General features: G+C 44.9%; 1 protein-coding gene across 2 annotated transcripts in view; it reads right to left on the bottom strand.

Moving 5' to 3' along the window:
• The window catches only part of GRIK4 (glutamate ionotropic receptor kainate type subunit 4), a 583539-nt gene that overhangs the window by 12582 nt on the left and 548994 nt on the right, over nt 1-21963 (bottom strand). For both annotated transcript variants that reach the window (XM_069742917.1, XM_069742916.1), the window contains 2 exons: nt 15797-16022; nt 15417-15545 (listed from right to left, as the gene is read on the bottom strand). In XM_069742917.1, the coding sequence (XP_069599018.1) occupies nt 15417-15545; nt 15797-16022 (355 nt within the window). The remainder of the gene's footprint in view (nt 1-15416; nt 15546-15796; nt 16023-21963) is intronic.

Below are 21963 nucleotides of genomic sequence, written 5' to 3'. Positions count from 1 at the left end.
TTTATCTCATCCTAACCAGGTGAGCAAACTTCATGATATATTCTCTCCTTTGTAACGTGGATAAGTGTTATGACCTGGTGGTTAGGACAATAATGGACCTGGTGGTTAAGAGCACACGGAATGACCTGATAGTTACTAATAATATAGGACGAGCTCTGAGACGTGGGAACTCTGCTGACCGCAATCCCTAATCCTATCACACACACTAGAAATAGCCGTGGATTGCTCCTAACGCTCCCTATGCAACTCGACACAGCCTAAGAAACTAGCTAGCCCTGAAGATAGAAAAATAAAGCCTACCTTGCCTCAGAGAAATTCCCCAAAGGAAAAGGCAGCCCCCCACATATAATGACTGTGAGTAAAGATGAAAATTACAAACACAGAGATGAAATAGATTGAGCAAAGTGAGGCCCGACTTACTGAACAGACTGAGGATAGGAAAGGCAACTTTGCGGTCAGCACAAAAAACTACAAAAAGACCACGCAGAGGGCGCAAAAAGACCCTCCGCACTGACTCACGGTGCGGAGGCGCTCCCTCTGCGTCCCAGAGCTTCCAGCAAGCAAGACAAAAATCAAAATAGCAAGCTGGACAGAAAAACAGCAAACAGAGAAAAACAAGCAGGAACTTAGCTTCTGCTGGGAAGACAGGTCACAAGAACGATCCAGGAGTGAACAAGACCAATACTGGAACATTGACAGCTGGCATGGGGCAAAGATCTAAGTGGAGTTATATAGAGCAGCCCACTAACGACTTAGCCTCGTCACCTGTGGAAGGAAACTCAGAAACACCCACAGCCACCAGAGGAAGTCCATGGACAGAACCAGCCGAAGTACCATTCATGACCACAGGAGGGAGCCCGACAACAGAATTCACAACAGATAAGACCCTATTGCACTTTTGTCTCCCTGTTTTTTTGAAATAGTGAACAGTCACTGCAAAGACCCAGAAGACACAGCGGCGCACGGCGGTGGAATGGGGACAGGTGAATATCGCAAGTGCCGGGGGCCTGAGCCAGCGGCGACTCTGGCACCTGATCCCCATAGCACGCCGGTGTCCCCGCCTGCTCAGGACACTGGCACCTCTCCCCCCAGCGACGAGAGGTGAGTATATCAATTTTTTATTTAATCGCAGCAGCTGCAGCATGAGGGGCATGGAGCATCTTATGGGGCCATCAACCTTTATGGAGCTGTTATGAAAGGCAATTCAGTACCACAATGGACATAGCGGTCAGAGCACATACAGTGATCTGACAATAACCCAAAATCATAGAACGAGCTCTGAGACGTGGGAACTCTGCAGACCGCAATCCCTAATCCTCTCCAAACAACACTAGAGGCAGCCGTGGATTGCGCCTAACTCTGCCTATGCAACTCGGCACAGCCTGAGAAACTAACTAGCCTGAAGATAGAAAATAAGCCTACCTTGCCTCAGAGAAATACCCCAAAGGAAAAGGCAGCCCCCCACATATAATGACTGTGAGTTAAGATGAAAAGACAAACGTAGAGATGAAATAGATTCAGCAAAGTGAGGCCCGACTTTCTTAACAGAGCGAGGATAGAAAAGGTAACTTTGCGGTCTACACAAAACCCTAAAGAAAACCACGCAAAGGGGGCAAAAAGACCCTCCGTACCGAACTAACGGCACGGAGGTACACCCTTTGCGTCCCAGAGCTTCCAGCAACAAATTAGACAAGCTGGACAGAAAAAATAGCAAACAAATAGCAAAGAAGAACTTAGCTATGCAGAGCAGCAGGCCACAGGAATGATCCAGGGAAAAGCAAGTCCAACACTGGAACATTGACAGGAAGCCAGGATCAAAGCATTAGGTGGAGTTAAGTAGAGAAGTACCTAACGACCTCACCAGATCACCTGAGGGAGGAAACTCAGAAGCCGCAGTACCACTTCCCTCCACCAACAGAAGCTCACAGAGAGAATCAGCCGAAGTACCACTTGTGACCACAGGAGGGAGCTCTACCACAGAATTCACAACAGTACCCCCCCCCTTGAGGAGGGGTCACCGAACCCTCACCAGAGCCCCCCGGCCGACCAGGATGAGCCACATGAAAGGCACGAACAAGATCGGGAGCATGGACATCAGAGGCAAAAACCCAGGAATTATCTTCCTGAGCATAACCCTTCCATTTAACCAGATACTGGAGTTTCCGTCTAGAAACACGAGAATCCAAAATCTTCTCCACAATATACTCCAATTCCCCCTCCACCAAAACCGGGGCAGGAGGATCAACAGATGGAACCATAGGTACCACGTATCTCCGCAACAATGACCTATGGAATACGTTATGTATGGAAAAAGAATCTGGAAGGGTCAGACGAAAAGACACAGGATTAAGAACCTCAGAAATCCTATATGGACCAATGAAACGAGGTTTAAACTTAGGAGAGGAAACCTTCATAGGAATATGACGAGAAGATAACCAAACCAGATCCCCAACACGAAGTCGGGGACCCACACGGCGTCTGCGATTAGCGAAACGTTGAGCCTTCTCCTGGGACAAGGTCAAATTGTCCACTACATGAGTCCAAATCTGCTGCAACCTGTCCACCACAGTATCCACACCAGGACAGTCCGAAGACTCAACCTGTCCTGAAGAGAAACGAGGATGGAACCCAGAATTGCAGAAAAATAGCGAAACCAAGGTAGCCGAGCTGGCCCGATTATTAAGGGCGAACTCAGCCAAAGGCGAAAAGGACACCCAGTCATCCTGATCGGCAGAAACAAAGCATCTCAGATATGTTTCCAAGGTCTGATTGGTTCGTTCGGTCTGGCCATTAGTCTGAGGATGGAAAGCCGAGGAAAAAGACAAGTCAATGCCCATGCTACCACAAAAGGCTCGCCAAAACCTTGAAACAAACTGGGAACCTCTGTCAGAAACGATATTCTCTGGAATGCCATGTAAACGAACCACATGCTGGAAGAACAATGGCACCAAATCAGAGGAGGAAGGCAATTTAGACAAGGGTACCAGATGGACCATCTTAGAAAAGCGATCACAGACCACCCAAATGACTGACATCTTTTGAGAAACGGGAAGATCAGAAATAAAATCCATAGAGATATGTGTCCAAGGCCTCTTCGGGACTGGCAAGGGCAAAAGCAACCCACTGGCACGAGAACAGCAGGGCTAAGCCCGAGCACAAATCCCACAGGACTGCACAAAAGCACGCACATCCCGCGACAGAGACGGCCACCAAAAGGATCTAGCCACTAACTCTCTGGTACCAAAGATTCCAGGATGACCAGCCAACACCGAACAATGAACCTCAGAGATAACTTTATTGGTCCACCTATCAGGGACAAACAGTCTCTCCGCTGGACAACGATCAGGTTTATTAGCCTGAAATTTTTGCTGCACCCGCCGCAAATCAGGGGAGATGGCAGACACAATTACTCCTTCCTTGAGGATACCCGCCGGCTCAGACAAACCCGGAGAGTCGGGCACAAAACTCCTAGACAGAGCATCCGCCTTCACATTTTTAGAGCCCGGAAGGTACGAAATCACAAAGTCAAAACGGGCAAAAAACAGCGACCAACGAGCCTGTCTAGGATTCAACCGCTTAGCAGACACAAGATAAGTCAAGTTCTCATGATCAGTCAATACCACCACGCGATGCTTAGCTCCTTCAAGCCAATGACGCCACTCCTCGAATGCCCACTTCATGGCCAGCAACTCTCGGTTGCCCACATCATAATTTCGCTCAGCAGGCGAAAACTTCCTGGAAAAAAAAGCGCATGGTTTCATCACTGAGCAATCAGAACCTCTCTGCGACAAAACAGCCCCTGCTCCAATCTCAGAAGCATCAACCTCGACCTGGAACGGAAGAGAAACATCTGGTTGACACAACACAGGGGCAGAAGAAAAACGACGCTTCAACTCCTGAAAAGCTTCCACAGCAGCAGAAGACCAATTGACCAAATCAGCACCCTTCTTGGTCAAATCGGTCAATGGTTTGGCAATACTAGAAAAATTGCAGATGAAGCGACGATAAAAATTAGCAAAGCCCAGGAACTTTTGCAGACTTTTCAGAGATGTCGGCTGAGTCCAATCATGGATGGCTTGGACCTTAACAGGATCCATCTCGATAGTAGAAGGGGAAAAGATGAACCCCAAAAATGAAACCTTCTGCACACCAAAGAGACACTTTGATCCCTTCACAAACAAAGAATTAGCACGCAGGACCTGAAAAACTGTTCTGACCTGCTTCACATGAGACTCCCAATCATCCGAGAAGATCAAAATATCATCCAAGTACACAATCAGGAATTTATCCAGGTACTCTCGGAAGATGTCATGCATAAAGGACTGAAACACTGATGGAGCATTGGCAAGTCCGAATGGCATCACTAGATACTCAAAATGACCCTCGGGCGTATTAAATGCAGTTTTCCATTCATTTCCTCGCCTGATTCGCACCAGATTATACGCACCACGAAGATCTATCTTGGTGAACCAACTAGCCCCCTTAATCCGAGCAAACAAATCAGATAACAATGGCAAGGCGTACTGAAATTTAACCGTGATCTTATTAAGAAGGCGGTAATCTATACAAGGTCTCAGCGAACCATCCTTCTTGGCTACAAAAAAGAACCCTGCTCCTAATGGTGACGATGACGGGCGAATATGCCCCTTCTCCAGGGATTCCTTCACATAACTGCGCATAGCGGCGTGCTCAGGCACGGATAAATTAAACAGTCGACCTTTTGGGAATTTACTACCAGGAATCAAATTGATAGCACAATCACAATCCCTATGCGGAGGTAGGGCATCGGACTTGGGCTCATCAAATACATCCCAGTAATCAGACAAGAACTCTGGAACCTCAGAAGGGGTGGATGACGAAATTGACAGAAATGGAACATCACCATGTACCCCCTGACAACCCCAGCTGGACACCGACATGGATTTCCAATCTAATACTGGATTATGGGCTTGTAGCCATGGCAACCCCAACACGACCACATCATGCAGATTATGCAACACCAGAAAGCGAATAACCTCCTGATGTGCAGGAGCCATGCACATGGTCAGCTGGGTCCAGTATTGAGGCTTATTCTTGGCCAAAGGCGTGGCATCAATTCCTCTCAATGGAATAGGACACTGCAAGGGCTCTAAGAGAAACCCACAACGCTTAGCATACTCCAAGTCCATCAAATTCAGGGCAGTGCCTGAATCCACAAATGCCATGACAGAATACGATGACAAAGAACAGATCAAGGTAACGGACAGAAGAAATTTTGACTGTACCGTACCAATGGTGGCAGACCTAGCGAACCGCTTAGTGCGCTTAGGACAATCAGAAATAGCATGAGTGGAATCACCACAGTAGAAACACAGCCCATTCAGACGTCTGTGTTCTTGCCGTTCAACTCTGGTCAAAGTCCTATCGCACTGCATAGGCTCAGGTTTAAGCTCAGGTAATACCGCCAAATGGTGCACAGATTTACGCTCACGCAAGCGTCGACCGATCTGAATGGCCAAAGACATAGACTCATTCAAACCAGCAGGCATAGGAAATCCCACCATGACATCCTTAAGGGCTTCAGAGAGACCCTTTCTGAACATAGCTGCCAGCGCAGATTCATTCCATTGAGTGAGCACGGACCACTTTCTAAATTTCTGACAATATACCTCTATCTCATCCTGACCCTGACAAAGAGCCAGCAAATTTTTCTCTGCCTGATCCACTGAATTAGGTTCATCGTACAGCAATCCGAGCGCCAGGAAAAACGCATCGATATTACTCAATGCAGGATCTCCTGGCGCAAGAGAAAATGCCCAGTCCTGAGGGTCGCCGCGCAAAAAAGAAATAACAATCAAAACCTGTTGAACTGGATCACCAGAGGAGCGAGGTTTCAAGGCCAGAAATAATTTACAATTATTTTTGAAACTCAGAAACTTAGTTCTATCTCCAAGAAACAAATCAGGAACAGGAATTCTCGGTTCCAACATAGATTTCTGATCAATAGTGTCTTGAATCTTTTGTACTCTTGCCGAGAGCTGATCCACAAATGAAGACAGACTTCCAATGTCCATCGCTACACCTGTGTACTGAACCACCCAAATGTCTAGGGGAAAAAAAAGGCAAAACACAGTGCAAAGAAAAAAAAATGGTCTCAGAACTTCTTTTTTCCCTCTATTGAGAATCATTAGTACTTTTGGCTTCCTGTACTGTTATGAAAGGCAATTCAGTACCACAATGGACATAGCGGTCAGAGCACATACAGTGATCTGACAATAACCCAAAATCATAGAACGAGCTCTGAGACGTGGGAACTCTGCAGACCGCAATCCCTAATCCTCTCCAAATAACACTAGAGGCAGCCGTGGATTGCGCCTAACTCTGCCTATGCAACTCGGCACAGCCTGAGAAACTGACTAGCCTGAAGATAGAAAATAAGCCTACCTTGCCTCAGAGAAATACCCCAAAGGAAAAGGCAGCCCCCCACATATAATGACTGTGAGTTAAGATGAAAAGACAAACGTAGAGATGAAATAGATTCAGCAAAGTGAGGCCCGACTTTCTTAACAGAGCGAGGATAGAAAAGGTAACTTTGCAGAGAAGCAGGCCACAGGAATGATCCAGGGAAAAGCAAGTCCAACACTGGAACATTGACAGGAAGCCAGGATCAAAGCATTAGGTGGAGTTAAGTAGAGAAGCACCTAACGACCTCACCAGATCACCTGAGGGAGGAAACTCAGAAGCCGCAGTACCACTTCCCTCCACCAACAGAAGCTCACAGAGAGAATCAGCCGAAGTACCACTTGTGACCACAGGAGGGAGCTCTGCCACAGAATTCACAACATGGAGCATTATATGGGGCATATTTTATTATGGAGCATCTTATGATGCCATCATTAACCTTTTATGCAGCATTATATGGGGCATATTTTTGTATGGAGCATCTTATGGGGCCATCATGAACTGTATGGAGCATTATATGGGGCTCCTGATTCAATATGGATATTCAAAAACACTTAACCTACTGATGTCTGAATTAATTTTACATTTATTGGTATCTATTTTTATTTTTGAAATTTACCAGTAGCTGCTGCATTTCCCACCATAGGCTTATACTCGAGTCATTAAGTTTTCCCAGTTTTTTGTGGCAAAATTAGGGATCTCAGCTTATACTCGGGTCAGCTTATACTCGAGTATATACTGTAATTTATAGATATCTATGGTTTGATGTCTTTGCCTGTGTGGATTGGATTTGTTGATACAAACAACTGGTGAAAATTTCATGTCAATAACACTTTTACCTACAGAAATATATTTACTTAGAAAAATGGTGATATGTTCAATACTTATTTCACCCAAGACAGCAATGATAATAGATATGACAGTGCCAAGTGACCTCAACATCAGAAAGAAGGAATATGAGAATCTGAAGAAATATCAGGGCTTCAAAGGATAACTAGAGAAGATGTGGAAGGTGAAGGCAACAGTGATTGCAGAGGTGATAGGAGCACTTGGAGCAGTGACCCCTAAGTTGGGAAAATGGCTACAACAGATCCCAGGAGCAACATCTGAACTTTCTGTCCAGAAAAGTGCAATGCTGGGAACAACTAAGATCTTGCGCAGAGCCCTCAAACTCCCAGGCCTCTAGTAGAGGACTTGAGAAGGACAAAAAAAGATCACCCCCATTAGGGGGGTGAGAAGGAAGTTTTATTCATGCTTAAAAAATTCAGAGCATTGTAAAAAAAAAAAAAAGTTTGATTTGCATTCCAGTTTTCAGAGACCATAATCTCTTTACTATTCTGTCAATGGACCTATGTTAGACCTTGTTTTTTGCTGTAGTTTTTATTGATACTATTTTGATATACATATGATGTTTTGGTTGCGTTTTTATTGCTTTTTTTGTTTGTTTTTGTTGTTGAGAAAAGCAGCTACCAAAAAACAGCAGTTCCAAAATTTCCATTTTTCTTTTCAGCCTTAAGCATACAGTTTAATCCCTTCATGACTGATGTGATGACGTTAATTTACATCATCCACCGTGTTCCTACCTCTGCTTGTCTCTGCCCCTGAGCCCGCATCTTTCCCAACACTTGATGGCTGACAAACAGTGTAACAAAAAAGAAAATCAAAACGCCAGAATTATGGTTTCCAGTATCTACCCCAAAATGCTATCAATTAAAATGTGAGCTCAAGCCGCAAAAATAAGCCCTCACCCAGTCACAGATCTAGTAAAAAAAAGACAAGGCTATGGGTCTCGGAAAGTGATGACAAATGACAAAACTACAAATTTCAGGGTTTTTTTTTCATCGCTTAAATAAAAAAGAACCTACACATGTTTGGTATCTGCATACTCCTAATGGAGAATCATATTGCCAGGTCAGTTTTACCATATAGTGAATATTGTGCATAAAAAACTCAAAAACAATTGTGAAATAGCACTTTTTTTTTGCAATTTCAACGCACTTGGAATTTTTTTCCAACTTTCCAGTGCATCACATGATAAAATAGATGGTGTCATTCAAAAGTAAAACTCATCGCGGAAAAACAAGTAATCATATGGCTATATTGACAGGAAAAAAGTTATGGCTCTTGGAAGAAGGGGGTAATCAAAAACAAAAAAATGGAAAATCGCCTGGCCGAGAAGGGGTTAAAAAAACTTTCTGTTAATAGATTGAACTTTAACAGACATCATTATACCAAACTCATTGTTTTTTTATTTTTAATTTCTTTGTTTTTGAACTGGAAAACGCGGGATGATTTCAGCTTTTTTTAGATATTTTTTTTTAATACATTTTGCAAACTCGAAGGATATTTGCAAACATTTTGTATTTATTGTGTTTTTGACACATTATTTCTGTGCACTCTTGTCACAAAAACTGAAACGCTATTTTTCCTGCCAAGACACACATTTCTATTATGGAAATGTCTGCGGCAAATCCTTAAATGCGTGCACATACCCATACTTTATATATTAACATTTGTATCTGATCCTGCGACTGATGACTCATACTATATACTGTAATACAATAGTATATGGTGTAATTGATGTTCTATCATGAAGCTAAGCCAGGAGCTGGGCTTCATAGGATGACTAAGAGGGCAGCAATGGGACCTTCAGTAAGCCTTAGACTGCCATATTAGACCTTTAGCGTCATGAAGGAGCTGATGAAAACTAGTGCAATGGCAAACCGGCAACCAGTATATTTGAATGCCTCTGTCAGTGATTGGTAGCAGCATTTAAATGATTAAACAGCAGTGATCAGAGCTCAGTCCGGTAGCTGCTGTGTTACGCTGCCTAATATGCCGCCTCATACTTACCTTTCCAGCCGGCGCGCTCCCGATGCTCCTCCTCGCTTCTCTGCATCTGGATTCTCTGGTGCTCATCCCTTCGGCGGTCTGTGCATGCGCAGACACGCTCCTCTCACTGCTGGGGCTTCTGGGGGGTCGTGACCCGGTGGCTCTGCCCCCAATATGGCGGCGCCCGTCGGCTATTTCTTCCCTGCATCTCTCCAGGTAAGATGCCTTTGCATCTATTGCTTTCGCTGGCTTCTTGCCAGCGTCTCCTTAGGTTCCTTGGCTCCAGTCTCTGCTCCCCACGCTTAGACTCAGATTTGACTTGTTACTTATTGTCATTTCTCTGCCATCCCTGCCAGTCCTGTGTTCCTGTCATCCCTGCCAGTCCTGTGTTCCTGCCATCTCCGCCAGTCCTGTGTTCCTGCCGTACCTGCCAGTCCTGTGTTCCTGCCATCCCTGCCAGTCTTGTGCTCCTGCCGTCTCTGCCAGTCCTGTGTTCTTGCCGTCTCTGCCAGTCCTGTGTTCCTGCCGTCTCTGCCAGTCCTGTGTTCCTGCCGTACCTGCCAGTTCCGTGTTCATGTTGTTCTCCGTGTATCGTGTGTCTCCACCATACCAGTCAGTACTGTGTCTTGCTGCCCCTGCCCGTCCGGTGCCTTCTCCATTCTGGTCTCCTCTGTGGTCCCATCTCACTCCTGTCCTCAGTACCGTCTTTGGCCCAGCCCTCAGTTGCCCCTTTGGCTCCAGCAGTTGCTGCTCCATCCTCCTTGGGCCTGTCCCAAACACTCCCTGTATAGGGGGTGGCACTATCTGGTCTGCTTGCCCTCGGCGGCTCTGAAGCCGTGACCCAGAGGGTCCACTTTTCGGGTTCTTATAGTACGCAAAGGCCTTGGATCCCGCTGGAGCTGCGGCTGCTCAGAAAGAATTTGTTTTCCTGCAGGAGAATCAGTCCCTGATGATGTCCTTCATGAAATCTATGGACTCCCGTCTTTCTGCTCTCCAGTCCCCTGATCCGGGGAAAGCCTCCCAGTTGGCCAGTTTGCAACAAGAACTGGTACAACAGCGGTATACCCAGTCCCATATCCCGGGTTATATGGCATCTGTCGATAGTCGACTTCTTTCTCTTCAGTCTGCCGTGTCTGTTCCTGCACCTGCTCCTGCTCCTCATCCCTCTCCCCGTTTGGCTAAACCACCTTGTTTTAACGGAGACCCCAAACTATGTCGGGGATTTTTTAATCGGTGACGTCTTCATTTCAAGCTCCTCCCTCTGCAATACCCTACTGATCGGGACAAGGTGGCCTTTATTATTTCGCATTTGGAGGGTGAGGCCCTAGCATGGGTTAATCCTTTTTGGGAGCGGGATGATCCTGTGGTCATTCAGTTGAGTCCATTTTTGGAGACGTTTTGTCAAGTGTTCGATGAACCAGGTCGCTTGGCCTCAACCACAGAGGCTTTGTTTTATTTACTGCAGGGGTCTTTGACTGTTGGGCAATACTCTATTCAGTTTCGGACTTTATCTTCCAACTTGGGCTGTAACAATGAAGCGTTGGTAGGGGCTTTCTGGCGGGGGCTGTCTAGCCATATCAAGGATGAATTAGCTAGCAAAGATACTCCAACTAATTTGGAGGATTTAATTGCCTTGGCCACATGTATAGACCTTCGATTTCAGGAGCGAGCTCGGGAGAGAAGATTTCCTTGTGCTTCTATGTCCTCCTGTAGGCCTCCCAGTCCACGTTCCAGAGTCGCTGCTTCGGTTTCTGCTCCTGAGACGATGCAAGTAGATCATTTAAAACTCTCTGAACAACGTCACAAGAAGAGACGCACCCAGGGTCTCTGTTTTTACTGTGGAAGCTCCTCTCATCTTCTCTGAGCCTGCCCTGATTGTCCAGAAAACTCCTCCGCCTAGGTCAGGTAAGAGAGGCCTCTCTAGGTGCATGTGAAACCTCTCAACCCCTCAGTCTGCCTGTTTTGTTGCATATTCATGATAAACGTTTTTCCCTTGAGGCTTATGTGGACTCGGGTGCAGCGGGAAATTTTATTAGGTTAGAGGAGGTAATTAAATTCTCTGTTCCTGCTAGGTCTTTAGAGAATCCTCTTTTTCTCGCTTCCATAGATGGGAAACCTCTGCAAGAGACTATAACTCAAGTTATGCAGTTGGTAGAGCTTCAAGTTGGGGCTCTTCATAGGGAGAGGATTTCGTTTTTTGTTTTAGCCAACATCTCTCATCCTATTCTCCTTGGCCTTCCATGGGTACGGGTACACGAACCCTTCTAAGATTGGTATAGGAGCAACATTCTTCGTTGGGGGGATTTCTGTCAAACTCGTTGTCTGCTGCCGGTTGCCCTCTGTTTATTCTTCTTTTGCAGATATTTTTGACAAAAAGGAGGTGGAGACTCTTCCACCACATCGACCCTACGACTGTCCTATAGACCTCGTACCTGGTACCACTCCTCCTAGAGGAAGAATCTATCCTCTCTCGCCTGCAGAAACTCAAGCTATGTCGGACTATGTTCAGGAGAACCTTACCAGAAGTTTCATTTGAAAATCTTCATCTCCAGCTGGGGCAGGTTTTTTTTTTTTGTGAAAAAGAAGGCTGGTACCCTTTGCCCTTGCGTTGACTACAAAGGGTTAAATATCATCACTGTGAAGAATAAATATCCTTTGCCTCTTATTTCAGAACTCTTCGACCGCCTGATTCGTATCTGTGCGGGGGATGAGTGGAAAACCGCATTCAACACTCGGGACGGTTACTATGAGTATTTGGTAATGCCTTTTGGACTTTGTAATGCTCCTCCTGTGTTCCAAGAGTTCGTCAATGATATCTTTTGAGATTGTCTACTTGGACGACATCCTCATCTTCTCTCCAGATTTATCCACTCATCGCCGAGACATTCGCCAAGTTTTACTACGTTTAAGGGAAAATCATCTCTTCGCAAAGATTGAGAAATGTGTCTTTGAACAGTCTTCCGTACCCTTCCTGGGTTATATTGTTTCTAAGGATGGCCTGAAGATGGATCCTGAGAAGGTGTCTGCCGTTCTGAATTGGCCACGTCCTTCGAGGGCAAAGGCTATTCAGCAATTTCTTGTCTTTGCCAATTATTATAGACAATTTATCCCTCATTTCTCCTCCTTGACTAAACCAATTTCTGCTCTAATTTGCAAGGGAGTCGACCCTAATCTTTGGCCTCCGGAGGCCGAAACTGCCTTCCAAACCCTGAAGCGTGAATTTGCTTCTGCGTCTGTGCTTCATCGACCGGATACTAATAGACCATTTATTCTTGAAGTGGATGCGTCCTCTCTTGGAGCTGGAGCTGTACTTTTACAGAGGTCTAACTCAGGTCGATTAGTCTCCTGTGGGTTCTTCTCTAAAGCATTTTCTTCTCCAGAGCGTAATTATTCCATCGGTGACAAGGAATTATTGGCCATTAAATTGGCCTTGGAGGAGTGGTGGTATCTTCTTGAAGGGGCTGTACATCCATTCGTTATTTTTTCTGATCACAAGAATCTAGCCTATGTCCAGTCTGCCCAAAGGCTGAACCCTTGGCAAGCCAGATGGTCTTTGTTCTTTGGACGTTTTGACTTCGAGTTACATTTCCGACCTGGAAATAAAAACATCAAGGCTGACGCTCTTTCAAGATCTTTTCAACCACTGGATGAAGAGGAGAGACCAGCACATATTATTGATCCTGCTAATATTGTTTATTTGGCTCCCATGGATGTGATCACTCCTCCTCCAGGAAAAACCTTCGTGTCTAATCGTGACAAGATGAAAGTTTTACATTGGAGTCATTCCTCCCGCTTCGCTGGACATGTTGGGGACAAGAAGACTCTCTCCCTGATTTCTCGCCATTATTGGTGGCCTTCTCTTCGCCAGGATGTCTTGGATTTCGTTGCTTCCTGTTCCTCGTGTGCTAGGAACAAAGTTAATCGACAGCTTTCTCCGGGATCTCTGCATCCACTTCCCATGCCTTCTGTTCCCTGGAGTCATATTGCGATGGACTTTGTCACCGATTTACCGAGATCTTCTAATTGCACAGCAATTTTGGTGGTGGTCGATAGATTTTCCAAAATGGCCCTCTTCATCTCTTTACCTGGTCTACTTTGAGCTCCTGACCTAGCGAAGATCTTTTTACATCAAATATTTCGACTTCATGGATTTCCTCAGCATATCGTGTCTGACCGAGGAGTTCAGTTTACCTCCCGTTTTTGGAGAGCCCTTTGTGGACTTATGAAGGTTTCACTGGATTTTTCTTCTGCATACCATCCCCAGTCCAACGGCCAAGTGGAGCGAGTAAATCAAATTTTCACATCTTATCTTCGCCATTTTTCCAATGCTCATCATGATGGTTGGGTGTCTCTTCTTCCCTGGGCAGAATTCGCCTATAATAATCACACTAGTGAATCTTCATCTAAGTCTCCCTTTTTTATTGTTTTTGGGCAACATCCCGGCATTCCTCTTCCTGTTCTCCCTACCTCAAGTGTACCGACGGCGGATTCCTTGTCCTTGGAATTTTCCAAGATTTGGCAGGAAGCTAAGGAGGCGCTTGAGAAGGCTAGTAGCAGAATGAAAAGGTATGCTGACAAGAGGCATTTAGATGTTCCTCCGTATCGGCCTGGCGATAAGGTCAGGCTTATCTCTCGCTACATCAGACTCAAGATTCCCTCTCAAAAGTTAGGTCCACGTTACATCGGTCCCTTTGAGATTTCCAGCCGAATTAATGATGTAGCCTATAAGTTGAAGTTGCCCGCTTCGTTACGCATTCCTAACGCTTTTCATGTAACCTGCAATTTTTAATCATTTTCATTCTGTTCCGTCACGTTCTCATCTACCCATTTGTTCTGATGCCTCTTTTGAAGTTAAGGATATTCTCGCTGAAAAATCTGTTAAAGGAAGGACTTTTTATTTAATTGATTGGAAGGTCTTGGACCCGAAGAAAGGTCCTGAGAACCTCTATAGAATATCAATGCTCCTCTAATCCTGAGGAGGTTCCTTTCCAGTTTTAAAGAGAGGGAGGGTAAAAGAGGGGGTACTGTTACGCCGCCTAATACGCTGCCTCATACTTACCTTTCCGGGCGGCGCCCTCCCGACGCTCCTCCTTGCTCCTCTGCGTCTGGATTCTCTGGTGCTCGTCCCTTCGGCGGTCCGCGAATGCGCAGATGCGCTCCTCTCACTGCTGGGGCTTCTGGGAGGTCGTGACCCGGTGGCTTTGCCCCCAATATGGCGGCGCCCATCGGGTATTTCTTCCCTGCATCTCTCCAGGTAAGATGCCTTTGCGTCTATTGCTTTCGCCGGTTTCTTGCCGGCGTCTCCTTAGGTTCCTTGGATCCAGTCTCTGCTCCCTACGCTTAGACTCAGATTTGGCTTGTTACTTATTGTCATTTCTCTGCTGTCCCTGCCAGTCCTGTGTTCCTGTCATCCCTGCCAGTCCTGTGTTCCTGCTGTCTCTGCCAGTCCTGTGTTCCTGCCGTCCCTGCCAGTCCTGTGTTCCTGCTGTCCCTGCCAGTCCTGTGTTCCTGTCATCCCTGCCAGTCCTGTGTTCCTGCCGTCTCTGCCAGTCCTGTGTTCCTACCGTACCTGCCAGTCCTGTGTTCCTGCCATCCCTGCCAGTCCTGTGTTCCTGCCGTCTCTGCCAGTCCTGTGTTCTTGCCGTCTCTGCCAGTCCTGTGTTCCTGCCGTCTCTGCCAGTCCTGTGTTCCTGCCGTTCCTGCCAGTCCTGTGTTCCTGTTGTTCTTCGTCTATCGTGTGTCTCCACCATACCGGTCAGTACTGTGTCTTGCCGTCCCTGCCCGTCCGGTGCCTTCTCAGTTCCGGTCTCCTCTGTGGTCCCGTCTCACTCCTGTCCTCAGTACCATCTTTGGCCCAGCCCTCAGTCACCGCTTTTGCTCCAGCAGTTGCGGCTCCATCCTCCTTGGGCCTGTCCCAAACACTCCCTGTATAGGGGGTGGCACTATCTGGTCCGCTCGCCCTCGGGGACTCTGAAGCCGCGACCCAGAGGGTCCCCTTCTCGGGTTCTTATATGCTGTTACAGGCAGATGTCGGCTGTGTAACACAGCTGGTATCTGCTCTCTATGGAGCAGACTCAACCTCCATACACTTTGTGAGTGCAGAAAATACATTTGTAGAATCCTTTTCAGAAGAGCACAGTTACCTTTTGCTCGGTGGTCTTCTTCTTTTGGACATATACCTCCATCCCACCACTTTCTTTTCAGATCCTCTAAACAGTTGTTTTCTTGAAGTTGTAATATTGCCAGATCAATCTCATCTCGGAAAACTGAGCCTTGAGGACATAGAAAGATTAATCAAATTTAACTCACTGCTTACAATAGTTTCTAAAGTTATTTGTGCATTTATGTGCAAAACTCCATTCCAGCATCACTTAGGCATAATTAATGAGGCATCCCCAGAGCGGTAGAAACACCTCTCTAAATCATAATCTTTATTAATATGAATTACAATTGACAATGAAAATTATAATCCTAACATAAAAGTATGTTTTTAAAATAACGTTGAATGATATATTTTACATACCTACTGGCATTCCAATACCATAGCCCTTAGTGTCCAACAGACCTCCGACCTGAGTGAGATTGCAGTTCCGTTGGCGATAGTATTCATTCATGGTGGACTCCAGTAGGAAAGCATAATTGGAGTTCAACACTCTGGCTATACCTTCCTCAGTGCTCTTTACAAATACACTTGGTTGTTTTGAGTGCATGTAATTCCACATCCTTTGATAGGTCTGGTAACGGGAGTTCTATAGGGAAAAATAAGGATTTACATAACTATTTCCTCCTGTTAGGAACACTGAAATGAAATAAAATGTTAGATCACTCAATATACTATGTGGCAAAACCTTAAAGCTAAATGAAGCAGAAAGAAAATCATATTCCACTTAAGATGGACACACAAAGTGACTAGAAGTTCTGCTATGCATCCACTGAGACTCTAGGAATACTTCTATGGATGAATGCCTCTATAATGTAACATGCAATGGAGCATATCATCATCTTTTTCTCTTTAAAAGGGACATTAAACAGAACTTCCCCCATATTGCCTCAAGTGCATCACACTTGGTGTCACGACTCAGGTGTCGGGTGACCCGGGAACAGGTGCTCCTTCTCTGTCCCTACCATTAGGGGGCGCCCTAGCTCACCCTATTCTACAGGATACTACTGAAGGTGTAGATGCCAGGGCCGCCACCCTTGTCTTATCTCCTGAGTCAGGCCTTCGTCTGTTATATTCCCCCACCCAGGGAAGAGGGGCGCTACTGTCACCGCAGTACACCAACCTGACAGACAAGGCTACACAAACAAGGGGGTAACTGAAAATACCAGGCATACAAATATTCACTCATATATAACAGAGGAATGCACTGGGGAGTGGAGAATGAAGAAAAACCAAAGTAAGAGGAGAGAAGGGAATTACTACACTTACAAACCACGCACAGTCACAGATAACTTCTCCAAAACTCCTCATATGAACACCTCTCCTCCTAAGCCATGCAGTAAAAGCTAGCTCTGCCGTGGGTTTAAATCAGGACCCAGATCATAAAGGGGATGGGAGTGGCTAACTGAGCTCAGCTTAGACCTCAGAGTTTCCAACATGACCGATTAACTCCTGTTCTGCCAAAAGAAATAAACACCATTAAAAAGGAGGAGAAGTGCTTCTTCTCAGCGCAGGAGTAGGAGCAATCGGACGCTGCGGTCTTCTGGCTCCTCTCTGTTGTGGAACCCCATGACATGTGGCCAAATTGCAAATTATATGATTAATAACAGGTTCCGCTGGACACTTTATACGCTACATCTAGCTATATTGAGAATTCAGAGATGGATATTAGCCTCTCTAGCTGTGAGGTTTATAGTAGGAAACTCTAATTCTCTAGGTTGCATAAGTGTGTTATATACCTGAAGCAATCATTGACAAGAATTGACTGATCGCATGCTACATTGTGGATAAGAATAAGCGTTTATCGAAAATAACAAGTTGTTTTCTACGTGAATTTGCAGCTATATGTGCATCACACTCAGACACACATACTTTGCTCTACATTGATGAGTAGCAAATATCTAGAAACAGCTTGTCTATTTTTGGGTGGCATTTTTCCCTGAGCATGTTGCAAGGGTCAGCCTTTGACTTATAGGGTAACTATCTCTCCTAGGTGATTGAGAGAATTGCAAATTTATTTTGCGCTGTAAGATTTGTATACTTGGCTCCATACAACACACATGGAGGACACTGAGAATATAATGGAGCACCCACTTTTCCTCCCCAATTAAAGGTAATGGAAAGGCTTGCAATATTACAACCTCTATTTCACTCTTATTGTGGCATAGTTGTTCTAGCCTTGTCATAGTAACATAGTAACATAGTTAGTAAGGCCGAAAAAAGACATTTGTCCATCCAGTTCAGCCTATATTCCATCATAATAAATACCCAGATCTACGTCCTTCTACAGAACCTAATAATTGTATGATACAATATTGTTCTGCTCCAGGAAGACATCCAGGCCTCTCTTGAACCCCTCGACTGAGTTCGCCATCACCACCTCCTCAGGCAAGCAATTCCAGATTCTCACTGCCCTAACAGTAAAGAATCCTCTTCTATGTTGGTGGAAAAACCTTCTCTCCTCCAGACGCAAAGAATGCCCCCTTGTGCCCGTCACCTTCCTTGGTATAAACAGATCCTCAGCGAGATATTTGTATTGTCCCCTTATATACTTATACATGGTTATTAGATCGCCCCTCATTCGTCTTTTTTCTAGACTAAATAATCCTAATTTCGCTAATCTATCTGGGTATTGTAGTTCTCCCATCCCCTTTATTAATTTTGTTGCCCTCCTTTGTACTCTCTCTAGTTCCATTATATCCTTCCTGAGCACCGGTGCCCAAAACTGGACACAGTACTCCATGTGCGGTCTAACTAGGGATTTGTACAGAGGCAGTATAATGCTCTCATCACGTGTATCCAGACCTCTTTTAATGCACCCCATGATCCTGTTTGCCTTGGCAGCTGCTGCCTGGCACTGGCTGCTCCAGGTAAGTTTATCATTAACTAGCATCCCCAAGTCCTTCTCCCTGTCAGATTTACCCAGTGGTTTCCCGTTCAGTGTGTAATGGTGATATTGATTCCCTCTTCCCATGTGTATAACCTTACATTTATCATTGTTAAACCTCATCTGCCACCTTTCAGCCCAAGTTTCCAACTTATCCAGATCCATCTGTAGCAGAATACTATCTTCTCTTGTATTAACTGCTTTACATAGTTTTGTATCATCTGCAAATATCGATATTTTACTGTGTAAACCTTCTACCAGATCATTAATGAATATGTTGAAGAGAACAGGTCCCAATACTGACCCCTGCGGTACCCCACTGGTCACAGCGACCCAGTTAGAGACTATACCATTTATAACCACCCTCTGCTTTCTATCACTAAGCCAGTTACTAACCCATTTACACACATTTTCTCCCAGACCAAGCATTCTCATTTTGTGTACCAACCTCTTGTGCGGCACGGTATCAAACGCTTTGGAAAAATCGAGATATACCACGTCCAATGACTCACCGTGGTCCAGCCTATAGCTTACCTCTTCATAAAAACTGATTAGATTGGTTTGACAGGAGCGATTTCTCATAAACCCATGCTGATATGGAGTTAAACAGTTATTCTCATTGAGATAATCCAGAATAACATCCCTCAGAAACCCTTCAAATATTTTACCAACAATAGAGGTTAGACTTACTGGCCTATAATTTCCAGGTTCACTTTTAGAGCCCTTTTTGAATATTGGCACCACATTTGCTATGCGCCAGTCCTGCGGAACAGACCCTGTCGCTATAGAGTCACTAAAAATAAGAAATAATGGTTTATCTATTACATTACTTAGTTCTCTTAGTACTCGTGGGTGTATGCCATCCGGACCCGGAGATTTATCTATTTTAATCTTATTTAGCCGGTTTCGCACCTCTTCTTGGGTTAGATTGGTGACCCTTAATATAGGGTTTTCATTGTTTCTTGGGATTTCACCTAGCATTTCATTTTCCACCGTGAATACCGTGGAGAAGAAGGTGTTTAATATGTTAGCTTTTTCCTCGTCATCTACAACCATTCTTTCCTCACTATTTTTTAAGGGGCCTACATTTTCAGTTTTTATTCTTTTACTATTGATATAGTTGAAGAACAGTTTGGGATTAGTTTTACTCTCCTTAGCAATGTGCTTCTCTGTTTCCTTTTTGGCAGCTTTAATTAGTTTTTTAGATAAAGTATTTTTCTCCCTGTAGTTTTTTAGAGCTTCAATGGTGCCATCCTGCTTTAGTAGTGCAAATGCTTTCTTTTTACTGTTAATTGCCTGTCTTACTTCTTTGTTTAGCCACATTGGGTTTTTCCTATTTCTAGTCCTTTTATTCCCACAAGGTATAAACCGCTTACACTGCCTATTTAGGATGTTCTTAAACATTTCCCATTTATTATCTGTATTCTTATTTCTGAGGATATTGTCCCAGTCTACCAGATTAAGGGCATCTCTAAGCTGTTCAAACTTTGCCTTCCTAAAGTTCAATGTTTTTGTGACTCCCTGACAAGTCCCCCTAGTGAAAGACAGGTGAAACTGTACAATATTGTGGTCGCTATTTCCTAGATGCCCGACCACCTGCAGATTTGTTATTCTGTCAGGTCTATTAGATAGTATTAGGTCTAAAAGTGCTGCTCCTCTGGTTGGATTCTGCACCAATTGTGAAAGATAATTTTTCTTGGTTATTAGCAGAATCCTGGTCTAATTCACGTCCCCTGTTGTGCACAACCATTATCTTAATAGTCCACCTCCCCTCAGTGCTCCCACTCTCCCTGTGGGTTCCAGAGGCGACATATCCCACTCACGCTGCCTGTGTCATCAATCTTGTGTTCTTTTAATTACAGCTAAAGGTGTTGTCCACTACATGGACAACCCCTTCTCAATTGCTATATTCCCCAGTGTCAAATAACAGCCTACACGCACCTCTGGCACTGGCGCCATTCTAGATACCTCGGCACCTGGTCTCCTCGGGCTTGTATGACAATTTTATGCCATTCGAAGAAAGTCAGAACGCAGCAGCAGCCCTCACTACTTCCACTTGTCACTTTCATTCAAAGGAAATTAAAGTGAAGTAGTTGCTAATGGGCTGCAGGACTCATGGACATAATAACATCATGCAAGACTTGGAAGACAAGGCACCAACACCACGGAAATGGCGCTGATAATGGAGATGATGATAGGCTGTTTGTCATGCTGTGACAGTCTTCAGTAAGAGAGAGGGGCCTCAAACTGTCCCTGGAGCTGGGATCCTAACTATCCCTGTCCCAGGGTACTCTTGAAAGTAGAGAGGCCTAGGTCTCTGACCTTGCTATGCTCCTATTAAACCCTAATATGCCCCCTTTTCACCCCATGAGGCATGGGACACAAATGTAAGGTAAACAAGACAACAAAGACAAAACAGGGATAACAGAAAACCTCTATCATACAAAAGTACAAACCAACAATAGGGAGGAGGATAGGGACAGAGAGGAATAAATTAATGGGAATAGGGACCAGGACATAAACACACACGTCCTACAGCAAACCACAGATAACTACTACAACAACTCCACTCCAACCACTTAGCTTTAGCACTCAGCACAGGAAGATCAATCTTTCACTGGCAGGAACTAAACACTCAGAGGGAGTAAATTATAAGCATTTGCAGCTGAGAGCAGCTGGGATGTATGGTCTCAGCCAGCATGGAAAGAGTCCTTAACCTTCTCAGCACCAAAGGAAAGGCAATCCATTTAAAATAGAACATGAATTACACCATCTCTAAAGAAGAGTGCGATTCATCAACCAATGTGACCTTCTAACTCCAGGTCTCCCAGGGTAATGTGACACCCTCGTGACACTGTTATTATATTACATGGCGGAATATAGCAATTTAGGAGGGGTTGTTTGAGTAGTGGACAACCCCTTTAGATGACTTGCTATTCAGGACTCTGGTGGTAGCAATATGCTCAGTGCCTTATCTTTCATTATATGGTTCAGTATATGCACTACTGTAATGAAATGCCTATGTTGTAAAACCGAGTGATATCATTAAAGTTCATCCTCCAACTATTGTGGTATGATCCTTTTGCTAAAGCAGGAATTGAAGGATAAGACATGGTTAGTTGGGGTCCTCCAGAGTTTCAGTAAATTGAAAACAGCAAATTTGCAAAAACATTATAGATACTAAGCAAGCAAATCTGTGTCAGAGATCTAAGAAATGTGATAATATTAACAACTCCCATTCACTTTAGATGGCCACCATAAACCATTGTTTATCGGTGGCCTTTGTAGTCCAGCGCTTACTAAATGTATTGGGGGACACTCGCTTGGCAATGGGATGAAGGCACCAAGGAACGTTTTCTCATGTAAACAGTTCATGCAGTTTATTTAGACTCAGCATAAACCTCTGTAGGCCATGTTACACATCACAGACCTCACATAGTCCATAGCACTTCCTAGTATATGGCTTTAACTTGCAGCCACTAAATACGCCAGACTTCTCCTTGTCCAGTTACCATGGGCGACTGCAAGCTGTGTCAATGTCTCTTTCACAGCTTTACTCCATAACACCCAACATTAGATTGCAGTCTCTAAACACGCTGGACCTCACTTCATCAAGTTACCATGAGTGGCCGCACAGTTCATT

This window comes from Ranitomeya imitator, chromosome 10 (genome assembly GCF_032444005.1).
Source record: "Ranitomeya imitator isolate aRanImi1 chromosome 10, aRanImi1.pri, whole genome shotgun sequence".
Taxonomy (NCBI): Eukaryota; Metazoa; Chordata; class Amphibia; order Anura; family Dendrobatidae; genus Ranitomeya; species Ranitomeya imitator.
This window is presented reverse-complemented; position numbering and strand designations above follow the sequence as displayed.